Below are 13,899 nucleotides of genomic sequence, written 5' to 3'. Positions count from 1 at the left end.
AAATTATCCCAAGTGGCGACTCTGATTTTTAATTAAATAATTCCGTTTCGATTGTCACTTAAATTGAAAAGAAAAACTCCCTTATACCCTTACAGGTGTAGGAAAAAGGAGGTGTGACAACTGTGACTCTCAGAATGCTCCAATTCACTTAGCACAATACCTCGATCTCCTACTTCATTAAGAAGTTTTTGAAAGTAGGTTTGTCATCTCCTCTTTATCTAGGAATCTTCCATCAATACTCTACCGTCGTCGTCCTTGATGCATCTCACTCTTGGTCTAAATCTCGAGCTTTCCTCTCTCTCAGCTTGGCCAGCCTAAATAACTTCTTCTCCCCGCCTTTTTCCTCAAGTTTGTCATACATACGACCATAAGCAGCAATCTTAGCCTCCGTGACCGCCAACTTTGCTTCCTTCCTAGTTACCTTATACCTCTCTATGCACACTCGCCTCTCCTTCTCACCTATGCTCCTCATTAACGTCTGGTATGCCTCCTTCTTCGCTTCCACTTTACCTTGAACCACTTCATTCCACCACCAGTCTTCTTTGTGCCTACCAGAGACGCTCGTCGAGACCCCTAACACCTCTTTTACAGCCTCCCTTATACAGTATGCTGTCGTTGACCACATAATGCTCGCTTCTCCACTACTCCCCCAAACTCCCATAGCCGACAACCGCCCCTCCAACTCTTGGGCTTTATCCTTAGTTGAGGCTACCCACCTGATTCTCGGTATTCCTCGAGCAGACATTTTCCTCCTCTTCACCATAATACCAATGTCCATCACCAAGAGCCTATGTCGCGTCACGAGTATCTCACCTGGAATCACCTTGAAATCCTTGCACAACCCTCTGTCACGCCTCCTAAGGAGGAGATAGTCAATCTGAGTCTTCACCATCGCATTTTGAAAAGTAACCAAATGCTCCTCCCTCTTCGGGAAACTAGAGTTTGCAGTAACCAACCCAAAAGCCTTAGCAAAGTCCAATAACGAGGTTCCTCTTCCATTCCTCTCCCTAAAACCGAAGCCTCCATGCACTTTGTCATATCCACCTGCGGTCGCCCCAATATGACCATTGAAATCCCCTCCTATGAATAACTTCTCAGCGGGTGGTACCTGAGATATGATAAAAAGAAATGATAAAAACTAATTATCAAAAATCACACAATTACAATGAGCATGATCGAGTTTCCATATTCAAGAAGTATGCACCTTCATTGTAAACTTAGAATTTTTATCATAATACTTATTATTTTTAATGACACCTAATTTTTTGGGCACTCAGGTGATTTTCAGTGTATCGATGACAGTCTTGAAAAAAAAATATTGCATTTGTGATTTTAAATTGAATAAGATGAGAATTATATGTGATTGGTAAAAAATATTTACTATTAAATTAATTGGACGTTGCAGGGATATGAGACAAAAATATATAGGTGCAATTGTCTTACTTCAAAAATATCGAGATCAAGTATATACTTTTCCTAGCCAAATATAAAATAAATCATGCATAAAAATTTAAAAAATAAAAACTAATTTATCAAAATGAAGAGTTGTCGAGATGTCAATGTACATTTTAGAATTTCAAATATTAGAGCGATGCATGCTCATTCTTACAATTGCTAAAAGAGATAATAACCACATTTTACTTAGATATCTTTAGAAGCTTTTCATAATGATTTTGTAAATAGGGTTTTTTTCCAACTTTTATAACATGAACATGCCATTGCTTGAATTCAAAAGATAAATTAGGATTATATATGAAATATAACACAAAGAAATATCCTTTTTTTTTTGGGGGAGGGGGGATCAATGTGGGAAGAACAAACTCCAGCTTAATTAAAATAAATGTGATATAAATAAAGCAAACAAAGAATTGAACTAAAGAGCTTGCAAATATTGGATTCGTGATAGCACAAGTTTATACAATTAGAGTATATGAGATTATGTATTGTTGGTGAATGTACACTTTGATGTAAAGCAAGTAACTTTTGAATTGATATTACCTATAACTCACGGCCAGTTATGGTTCCTCATCCCGATATAAAATCTTTTCCAAATGTGCTCATTCTATATAGACTTTTAGTTAATAATTCTGCTACCCATTCTGATAATTTCGGTAGAGATAAAAATATCCATTACATCTGCTAATATGTAAGTGTCACTTTAAGTACACAAAAAGTGACATAGTCGGAAAAAAGCTTCATTGTAGCGTTAATTATAATAAAAGATTAGGTTATGCTTTGTTTGGTTATTTGCATTTATTTTGGTGGAGTGAAATAGTATGTTTCATATAATTACAAAAAAAATTCAACATTCGTGGATCTCTCTAATTACATCCTTTTCTATTTAATATTGATACCTTTAGTATAAATTTACCTATTGTTTTCTTCAATCACTTGCATTAAAGTAGTGCTCCCATTAGAAAACTAGGTAGAAAAAATAAAGTATTTGTGATTTACAAATATGAAATATCTTATTTTCTCAATTTATTGCACTTGCAGTGTGTATACTAAGTTTCATTCTTTGAGCTTGATGTAACTTCTTTTAAATCTATCTAATAAGCTAGCTGAATCGGCCTTATATAATATCTCTCTCAATTGCAAAATATTATGTATTCTAAGACTATTGCAAGACTCCACAACTCAATTTCTTGGCTGGATAACTTTGATAGAAAAATTACTTCTCCCACTATAGTCGAATCGTTTATAACCTGGTACATATTAATTATGTTATACAAAAATATTATAGAGATTTACGCTCTAATTTATCAAGAAGGGTGCCCAAACTGTAACAAATAGCCTTCGAAGACGTAAATTTATCACTATTTACATAACCAACACGACGAATTCAAATGCAAGAGTGAGTGACATCTAAAAATAATAGTATTAATAACAATATTAGATAGTTCGTTGTTGGGCCCAGGCATATTACTACTTACTAATAGGAGGGAATATCAGGCTCCTCTAGGTCAACATGTGTGCTTCCATGGAAATAAAAATTAATCTGAGGATACTTCTGTCATTTCAAAGCTATTCAGTCCATCGCTCCACATGTGGTTCCAGTTTTAACATGTGGAAGCACCCCTGGTTTCTCAGCTAAAAATCTCGAACCAACGCGGAGAAGTAACGGCATCTCCAGAAAAGTAACGCTCCAGAACATCTGCTCTCTCTCTCTCTCTCTCACCTCTTACTCTCAAGTTTGTACTGCAGTGTGTCTTCCGTCAATCGTATTTTCTGGTGGGTATCCCTTCTACCATCTCTTGTTTCATCTTTATTTGTATTTGTCTTGAGGAATATTTGAGAAAATTCTTGAACGAATATCATTTCTATTAAAGTTCTCTAGGTGTTTGAGAAAATTCTTCAATGAATTATCATATTTGTTAAATTTCTTATTCATATTTCTGTCTTCTCTATGGCTTATGTGTTTGAAAAAATACTTGAACGACCAAACTTATCAGTTGAGTTAGCAAGGACGAAGTGACCGCTTCAATTACTAACTATTTGTTATGTTTTTCTTCTCGCTTTTACTATGTTTTTTGCTGATCATATATATCATCAAATACCTTTGTTTCTTTGTTCGATATCTGACCTCTTCATCTTAGGTGAATGTTGAATTTGTTATCTTTGTTCTCTGTCAATTAATTTGAACGGCGCTTCTTATTTTCTCAGTTGTGTGTTGAGGTTGTTTCAATTGTTTTCTGTCAGTTTATTTGACAATAAGTGTGGTATCTGGGCCTTTGACATATTTTTCAGAGGCTGACGGCCTGTGCGTATTTGAGACGGATTCTTTTGCTATTTCCATAATGCATAGACTGTTTTGGCATATATTTGTATAATTAATTTTTGCCTTCCTAAACTATCAACTTGGTGGTTAAATAAAACCAGCTTTTCGATTTATTGATACTAAAAAATCAACTTAAGATGACCTTAGCGATGCACTGTGCTGGGAATTGTCTACAGTACGGTCGGTAGGCTGCTAACCTAGAAGCGTGTTAAAAGATTACATTTCCTCTGCGCTTGGGATAATTAGATTCAAAGAGCTATTTATATGAACTCACTATTAGAATGAAATAATTACTGATCCAATCAGTTCAGAATTGAGTAGTTGACTGCTTGATTAGTATACAAGAAAGCAAAAATGAACTTTGTCACACAAAAAAAGGGAAAACATGTAATCGAATCAGTGTGTTTTCCTTTTTAATTCCTGTCACACAAGCAATTGCTTAGTGACTCGCTCATCCTTTACTGCTATATCTTTTTATGTATCCTTTTGAACACCAAAAGAGCAATGAGCAGTTGAGTTTTAAGAAAGATAAAATAAAGGAAACACAAGAAAAATAATGATTTTCTTGTATGTGTTTGTTTGAATACAAAAGAAAAGTCCAAAGGGAAGTAAAATAGTTATATTATAACTTCAAAATCTTGTGTCTCGCTCATTTTTTGAAGCCCGATTTGAGTTTATCTCAATCACAAATGTTGGGGCACTTGTTCTCATCCTACAGAATAACAGGAGGTTTCCAGTATGTGGTTTCTCTTTAGTTATTAGGTGTTATTTAGAATAGTGTAGTAGCCATGTTAGCAAGATCTTGATTTTTCTTTGAGTAGTTTATTTCTCAATCTTAAATGATGGAATATTGTTTATGATAAATGGATTAGGTGCTTTGAAATGTGAAGTTTTCTACAGTAAGTATAGTACCATAGTTATTTGCGTTGAGCAATTTAGCAACTTTAGGAGAAGGCTACAAACAGACTGCTCACTGTAAGAAATATTTCGACCAAAGGTAAAGATTCTGTCATGAAATGTTGCAGGAGAGAATACCTTTATTGAACTGAAGTTTATTGGATGAGATAACTACAAATAACCTTGACTCAAATGCATCGACAACGTGCTGCAAAGAGCGCAAGCATCCAAAATAAATGAAGGAACAACTAGAAACCATGAAATGTGGAAATTTTAACCAGATTTGACCATAAGAATATCTAGGAAACAATATGGACTAACGCTTCTATCTATATAATCTTTACATATATATCTATAAAAATATATGGGGTGAACTTGCGAAATATCACATATTGTTGGCCGGTCATTTATGTTATTCTTTGGATTCTAGGGTGTATGCGTATATTAACCCGAATAAATTCTTCAGGTTATTGGTTGTGTGACTGCGTCAATACCTTGATTCACATTTGACTGATGCTACTCTGTTTGGTGTATAAGCATGGTAGAATTTAGTAGTGTCTCCTGCAAAAGTTTGTTACTTTTGATATTGTGATTTATACAGGAAAACGAATAGCATCCTCAACAAACCATTGAGGCTAAATATGTTGTTGGAACGGTAAATTTATCACTAAGAAGTGCTCGCTAATGTTGTTAAAATAGGTATTTGGACCCATGTAGAATTGAACTGAAGTGAACTTAGTTTCATGTGGAGTTAGCTTTGTGTGATAGGACTATATGTAGGTCCTCAGTTAGATTAGAGAAATTGGAAGAATAGTAGTTGAGAGGGGAAGGATACTTTCAAGAACTTTGGGTAAGACCAAGGCCAAGTGAAGGTTATATTATATATTTTTCAACCTGATAAAAAGAACCTCTTTCTTAGTTCCATTTACCATCCTCTCTTAACATTATGCTGACCAAAGAGTTAGGATTAGCTATGCTTATTCTTTTTACTTCTTTTGGGTTCAAGAATTAGTTAAGTTTGAATTTAATTCCATAGTTTATCTTAACATCATGTCTTATTTAACCATATATTTGGAAAGTTAGAACAGCCTTTCTCACCAAAAGAATACTTGAACAACAGGACAATTCTCTTTGATGCCCCAAAGTTACATGGCACCTCACGAACCACATGGTTGTCTATTATGTCAACCGTTGCTATAGATTAATATGTTGTTTTAGGGAATTTCCACTTAGTATGTTTGAATATACTCTTAGTTATCTGTGCCTGCTTAAGTTTGATGTTTGTTGTCAGAATTCCTTGATAAGCTGCTATTTTCTTTCAACCATTATGAATAATCTTTTATTTCAAAAGAAATGCTTTGTATTCCGAGCTGCCTTTTTGTTTTCTTTTTCGTTTTAACCTTTTGGTCAAATATGTTATAATAGCCGAGGGTCTATCGGAAACAGCCTCTCTACTCCACCGGAGTAGGGGTAAGGTCTGCGTACACACTACCCTCCCCAGACCCCTTGTGAGATTTTACTGGGTTGTTGTTGTTATTGTTGTGTTGAAATTTTATCACAGGAGCTTGGGGTCGTCAGGGTTATTTTGGTAAAATTGCAATTACTTTGTGCTTTAACTATGTTGCACTTAGTGCTACAGTGTGTGTACCTTTTCTCATATGGCCCCCACCTGAACTTCCTTTTTGATATGCATTTGTCACGGATGGCTCTAACGTGGGCTTCACTAGCAGTCTTTAATGTTATATCAAAATTGTCCTTATTGTATTGGGGTTGGTTTTTTTGGTCCTTCATATGTCACCCTTGATAGATATAGTCCTTTAAAAGTAGATGGATTTGGTCGTTGAGCCCTAAAACTAACAGATTTTTCAAAACTTGTTGTTAACTTTAACAAGCCACGTGTACCTCACATGGATTTGGATGACCCGATGAAAAACAAAAGAAGGAAGACAACTTTTATTTGCTCATATTTACTTGTTCTTCATTGGCCATTAGAATTTTCAGTTGAGTTTACATCAACCACTGAAATTTAGAAATTTAGGAATATACCTAGCAAGAAGAACCCATCTTATGACCAAGAAAAAAGAAAATTATATCCAATTAAATAAGAAAGCAAGAGTTACGGAGAAAAACAGGAAGAACACGAAGAAAAATATAGGAATAGTTGAAGAAAAGAACAATAAATTTACATCTGGATAATATTTGTAAGTTAGTAATGTGAATTAGTGCACTAGCTTCTCTATGTAATCATTACAAAATATAAAGAAAAATTAACCAGAAAGGAATCTAATGATAATTTTAAATTTAATCATTACCAACTTCCTCTTACGGTCTTATTCCTCCCGTTACCCAACCCACAAAGCGCTATAGCCAATATATCAACATTTCTGAAGAATTTCATAAAAGAGAAGGGCAAAAGTTTTGATAGTGGCAATTTTTCTGAACTATTGAAGAATCTTGATATGGAACCACAATTGAAGAAGAAGAAGAAGAAGAAGAAGAAGAAGAAGAAAGACTATGAACATGCCCTCAAAAGAAAAATAATCTTGATGAGGAAGTGGTCAACGAACGAGTATCACAAATTCATAATACTTAAAGCCACTTCCTCATAAAGAGTGATAGTCACATCTCAATGATCATGTACAAAGTTTGGGATGTCAAACTCAAATTGTAACTTTTTGCACATCAATGATCAATGATGACTATTTAATTAAAAAAAAACCACTACCTCTTACACCTCAAGCCACAAGAAAGATTCTTGAATTAAGCAATCGTGTTGATGATGAACTCTAGCAGTACTACTTCGAAAAACTAATATCTATGTGACACCTTCTTGTTTAGCTTCTTAAATTAAAATTGATTGTCACTAAACTTCTACCTAAGGCATGCAAAATTTTTAAGAAATTTCAATAATATTCCATCACTTAAGTTGTCTTAGATCCTGTTGACGTACAAATTGTCTAGCACATGTATACACATGTACTACATCATAGCTAGCACATGTATATGAGTTGTATAGTAGGTGTAATACAAGTTGTGTAGCACATGTATACACATGTACTACATCATAGCTAGCACATGTATATGAGTTGTATAGTAGGTGTAATTAGGTGTATGGCAACTAATAGATTAGGTGAATTAGTATTATAAATAGGCCTTGTAATCTTCTCTTCTAGATATGAAATATAGAACTTCTTTGGTTTCTAACATGGTATCAGAGCATTGAAGTTTTTTCATCAGTTTGTTGTTGGGAATTTTTTTCCCCGTTCGAATTATTTTTGTTCAGAACAGTCTTTCGCTGCTTTGATTCTATTTTACTATTTCCGGCCATTTTTTGCCCCGGCCACTTCTTTACAGATTTTTCTACTCACTATTCCGACCAAAGTGGTACTGATAGAATTTTTTTTCCTGACAACTTTCATTTTCCAAGATCACTGTTCCGGCACTGTTCACTGTACTGTTCAATGTTCACTGTTCAAATATTACTATTCACTGTTCACTGTACTCTTTAAATATCACTGTTCACTGCACTGTTCAAATTTCACTGCACTGTTCTTGACTATTTGATTCTGCTATTATTCGGGTGCAAGATGACTGAAACGAAACCTACCGTTGATGTCATTCTGGTTATGTCCAAAATTACGGAGAATAAGTTCATGGGTTCCCATTACATAGATTGGATTAGGACGATCCGTCTCTATTTGCGGAGCATCGACAAAGAGAACCACTTGGTTGATGATCCACCCAAGGATGAGACTAAATCAGTCTGGTTAAAGGAGGATGCAAAATTGTTTCTCCAAATCAAGAATTCGATGCACAGTGAGGTAAATGATCTAGTTTCTCATTGTGATTATGTGAAGGATCTAATGGATTATTTAGATTTTTTGTACTCTGGCAAAGGAAACTTGTCTCGCATGTATGATGTGTGCCAGGCATTTTACCATCCATCCATGCAAGATCGCTCTCTCACCACTTACTTCTCAGAGTTTAAGAAGGTGTATGATGAGCTTAATGTTATATTGCCGTTTAGTCCAGATGTGAAGGTACAACAGGCTCAGCGTGAACAACTGGCGGTCATGAGTTTCCTTTCTGGTCTTTCTCCCGAATTTGAAGGGGCCAAATCGCAGATTTTATCTGGGACTGCTATCTCTTCTTTGAAAGAGGACTTTACAAGAGTGTTGCGTACTGAAAAGTCTCATCCAGGTCCGATAGCCACGATCGATAGTGGTGCTCTTCTTAGCCGCGTCCAAAAGAATAGGAGTCATAGTAATCGCAATCGGAGTAGCGATAGTCGAGACCTAAAGCAAGGGGAAGTTGAATGTTTTTATTGTCATGAGCTCGGTCATACCATACGTTATTGTGTGAAGCTTTAGAATAAGAACAAAAGATCTCAGTATGCCAACATCGCCACTTCCGAGACTATTTCACCATCTCAATCATCATCTCCTCCTATCAATACTATCCCCGAGTCAGGTAAAACCACTAAGTGTCTCCTCTCTTCGTCATCCAAATGGGTCATTGATTCTGGTGCCACAGATCATATGAGAGGTAACTTTAAACTCTTTTTCACTTTTCAGTCACATACCCAATGTTCCACAGTTACTTTAGCCGATGGGTCTACCTCATATGTTTTAGGGTCTGGCACTGTTAACCCAACATCTTCTCTTTCCCTTAGTTCCGTCTTAAATTTGCCTGATTTTTCTTTCAATCTAATATCTGTCAGTAAACTTACTCGTACTCTAAATTGTTGTGTCTCATTTTTTCCCAATTATTGTCTTTTTTAGGATCTTACGACGAAGCAGATTATTGGTAAAGGTTCTGAGTCTGGGGGTCTCTATGTTCTTGAATCACAGGTGCCGAAATCCATTTCTTGTTCAACTGTGTTGTCTCCCTTTGATGTACACTGTCGATTGGGTCATCCATCCTTGTCTAGTTTGAAGAAGTTATATCCTCAGTTTCAGAGTATTTCCTCTTTAGATTGTGAGTCATGTCAGTTTGCTAAACACCATCGCCTTCCTAAAGTTTCTAGAGTCAATAAACGGGTCGACTTACCTTTTGAGTTAGTTCACACCGATGTTTGGGGTCCATGTCCTATTATCTCTAAAACTGGTTTTAGATATTTTGTTACCTTTGTGGATGATCATTCTCGTGTTACTTGGTTATATTTAATGAAAAATCGTTCGGAGTTGTTTTCAATTTTTTGTGCTTTTTGTGCTGAAATAAAAACTCATTTTAATGTTTCCGTTCGTAATTTAAGGAGTGACAATGCAAAAGAATATTTTTCGGATTTGTTTAAAGATTATATGGCTACAAATGGTATTCTACATCAATCTTCTTGTGTTGACACCCCTTCTCAAAATGGGGTTGCGGAACGAAAAAATAGACATCTTCTTGAAGTAGGCCGAGCACTCCTCTTTCAAATGAAAGTGTCAAAATATTTTTGGGCTGATGCCGTCTCTACAGCTTGTTTTTTAATAAATCGTATGCCATCTTCTGTACTTCATGGTAATATTCCTTATAACATTCTTTTTTCCTCTAAGCCATTATTTCCTATTGAACCCAAAATATTTGGTTGTACTTGTTTTGTTCGTGATGTTCGTCCACAGGTAACTAAATTAGATCCAAAGGCCCTTAAGTGTGTGTTCTTAGGGTACTCACGTCTTCAGAAAGGTTATCGGTGTTATTCTCCAGATCTCAAAAGGTACTTAGTGTCTGCCGATGTCACATTCCATGAAAATTATCCGTTCTTTTCTTCATATGTTTATAACAGTCCTGAGGAAGAAGATGATACTTTGGTCTACACTGTCACACATCCAGTTAGTTCTCCAACACCTCTTCCTCAGTCACCCGTTTCCCTCGATCGACCATCCGAGCAGCCACCTGTTCTTCGTGTGTATACCAGGCGACAACAAACCTCAGAACCCGATCCTTTACCTACTTCTGCTTCGTCGGTAGATCCAACCTCCTGTGTTTCAGATCCTAGTTTGGATCTTCCTATTGCCATTCGCAAAGGTACACGACAATGTACTTATCCTATTTCTTCTTTTGTGTCTTATGACCATTTGTCTACTTCTTCTAGCTCGTTTATTGCATCATTAGATTCTGCTAGGATACCTAAAACTGTTCGTGAAGCATTGTCCCACCCAGGTTGGCATGATGCAATGATATAAGAGATGATGGCTTTAGATGAGAATGGTACTTGGGAGTTGGCCGATCTGCCCACTAACAAAAAGGCTATTGGGTGCAAGTGGGTATTTACTGTTAAGTTTAACTCCGATGGGACAGTAGCTCGCCTTAAGGCACGCCTTGTTACAAAAGGGTATGCACAGACCTATGGAGTCGACTATTTGGATACTTTTTCCCCGGTCTCCAAGTTAGCTTCTGTTCGATTATTCATTTCCATGGTAGCTACTTATGATTGGCCTCTGCATTAGCTTGGTATAAAGAATGTTTTTCTACATGGAGATCTTCAGGAAGAAGTATATATGGAGCAACCACCTGGGTTTGTTGCTCAGGGGGAGTGTGGAAAGGTATGTCGTCTTCGAAAATCTCTTTATGGGCTGAAACAGAGTCCCCGTGCTTGGTTTGGCAGATTTAGTGAGGCTGTTCTAGAATATGGGATGAAGAAAAGCAATTGCGATCATACGGTGTTTTATAAAAAGTCTGATGATGGTATTCTTTTATTGGTAGTATATGTTGATGACATCGTTATTACTGGAAGTGATATTACAGGAATTTCAACTCTAAAGTCTTTCCTTCACACTCAATTTCAGACGAAAGATTTAGGGCAACTAAAGTATTTTTTGGGAGTTGAAGTTACACGGAGCAAGAAAGGCATCTTCTTGTCCCAAAGGAAATATACTCTTGACTTGTTAGCTGAAACTGGAAAGTTGGGATCTAAACCATGCAGCATGCCAATGGTTCCTAACACACAACTCGTGAAAGAAGACGGTGAGTTATTCGAAGATCCAGAGAAATATAGGAGATTGGTTGGGAAACTGAACTATCTTACAGTAACTCGTCCCGATATCGCATACTCTGTCAGCATTGTGAGTCAATTTATGTCTTCCCCAACAGTCAGGCATTGGGCGGCTCTGGAGAAAATTCTTTGTTATCTAAAGGGATCTCCAGGACGGGGTATAGTATATAAGAATAATGAACACACTAACATTGAGTGTTTCACAGATGCAGATTGGGCAGGGTCAAAAGCCGATAGGAGATCCACGACATGATATTGCGTTTTTGTTGGTGGAAACTTGATTTCGTGGAAGAGTAAGAAACAAAATGTCGTATCTCGATCTAGTGCGGAAGCAGAATACAGAGCTATGGCACAATCTGTGTGTGAGGTTGTATGGGTACATCAACTATTAAGTGAAGTTGGCTTCCAAACTACATTGCCAGCAAAGTTGTGGTGTGATAATCAAGCTGCTCTTCATATCTCCTCTAATCCTGTATTTCACGAAAGGACTAAGCACATTGAAATAGATTGTCACTTTGTTCGTGAAAAGATTCAACAAAAGCTCATCTCTACAGGTCATGTTAGAACTGGAGATCAATTGGGAGACATTTTCACAAAAGCTTTGAATGGAGCTCGAGTTGAATATATCTGTAACAAGTTGGGCATGATCAATATATATGCTCCAACTTGAGGGGGAGTGTTGACATACAAGTTGTCTAGCACATGTATACACATGTACTACATCATAGCTAGCACATGTATATGAGTTGTATAGTAGGTGTAATACAAGTTGTGTAGCACATGTATACACATGTACTACATCATAGCTAGCACATGTATATGAGTTGTATAGTAGGTGTAATTAGGTGTATGACAACTAATAGATTAGGTGAATTAGTATTATAAATAGGCCTTGTAATCTTCTCTTCTAGATATGAAATATAGAACTTCTTTGGTTTCTAACAGATCCTTTTAAAACATTACCAAAAGTTGGTGTTACCATTAACAATTAATCGACAGAGAAATAATTAAATCAAGATATATACACAAATTGTTCACATAGCTATTGGGCCCGGGCTATGCCCGGGCATAACTTTACTAGTTTCCTTAGAAGATCCAGTATATATCGATAATTGTATTAATTTGTTGATAACTATACTACCATTGTGTAATGACATATTCTTACTAAGAAATATTGTGTACTTTGTAGTATCTAGTTGATGGCTGGATTGCCATTATGGTATATAGCAGACAACTTATAGTAGTGAAGAAAGGCCAAAGATTATCTTACTTTATAATTTTTGGCTCAGATGAACTATTTTCTTATGTGTGGTCATGGGCAATAATTAATTTAGCACAAAAAAAATTCATCAAAGGTATTATTGATTATAATTCTCTGGTGCCGCAACAAACTAATTTTTACTTAAAGGAAGTCTAAGGAGTACATTGTAATCTTTCTCAAGAATTTCATACGGATTTTTCCCTACTTCGATCCGCCATTACATGATTTGTTGCAACTAACGGGTGTTAGGGGGATTGTCAAGAGAATCGGCTCAGATATGTTAAGGTTATCCCTTCTTTATTTTTGGCATGATCCAAATAATACAAATGAAACGAGCAAAATATGCAACTTTCATAAATGACTCTATTCATAAAAATACTAGGGGTGTCTATATTCTTGATTTCCCATGTGAATTATTATTATATATTCTATTCATGGATCGCAAAAATACGCAAGTTGGTAAAGTTTATTTCATGATATTAATCAGAGGCATAATTGTCTCATGACGTACCGAGAGATTTTATTAACGTATTTCATATGGATTTCATGCATTTATACATGCACATTGACCCATGACCAGATGGCGTTATATACGTGTATATATGTATATGTATATGGGATATGGGAAAGCTTATGGCATTGTATACGCACCACCACATAATCAGCTGGTATACGTTGATTTTGCCTACAGTGGCACCAGATGGCACTATATACACGTATATATGTAAATATATGTATATGGGATATGGGAAAAAGATTATGGCATTATATACGCACCACCACCTGATTAGCCAGTATACGTTGATGATTATTTTGCCCATAGTGGTTGAGATGATATGATGGGATGCCCTTAGAGGCTTTATGATGTTATGTACGTACAGACCTATACATTACATGACATTTATACGCATATTCATGATCCTATAAATACTTCAGGATTTACAGAGTCATCCAGACTTGCAGGTTGAGTCACTTACTCTATATTTC

General features: G+C 36.1%; 1 protein-coding gene and 1 long non-coding RNA gene across 2 annotated transcripts; one reads left to right on the top strand and one right to left on the bottom strand.

Annotated features, from left to right (window-relative positions):
• Positions 1 to 265: 265 nt before the first annotated feature.
• LOC138887229 (uncharacterized) lies at positions 266 to 1,210 on the bottom strand. Its single transcript, XM_070168953.1, has 2 exons — positions 1,205 to 1,210; positions 266 to 1,108 (listed from the first exon to the last, which is right to left on the bottom strand). The coding sequence occupies exons 1-2, from the start codon at positions 1,208 to 1,210 to the stop codon at positions 266 to 268; spliced, it is 849 nt and encodes a 282-aa protein (XP_070025054.1).
• A 6,754-nt stretch (positions 1,211 to 7,964) lies between these two features.
• On the top strand, positions 7,965 to 9,868 carry LOC138886855 (uncharacterized). The gene is made up of 2 exons (XR_011405782.1): positions 7,965 to 8,496; positions 9,457 to 9,868. It is a non-coding gene; the product is annotated as an uncharacterized lncRNA (long non-coding RNA).
• Positions 9,869 to 13,899: the final 4,031 nt, after the last annotated feature.

This window comes from Nicotiana sylvestris, chromosome 3, assembly GCF_000393655.2.
Source record: "Nicotiana sylvestris chromosome 3, ASM39365v2, whole genome shotgun sequence".
Lineage (NCBI taxonomy): Eukaryota > Viridiplantae > Streptophyta > Magnoliopsida > Solanales > Solanaceae > Nicotiana > Nicotiana sylvestris.
This window is presented reverse-complemented; position numbering and strand designations above follow the sequence as displayed.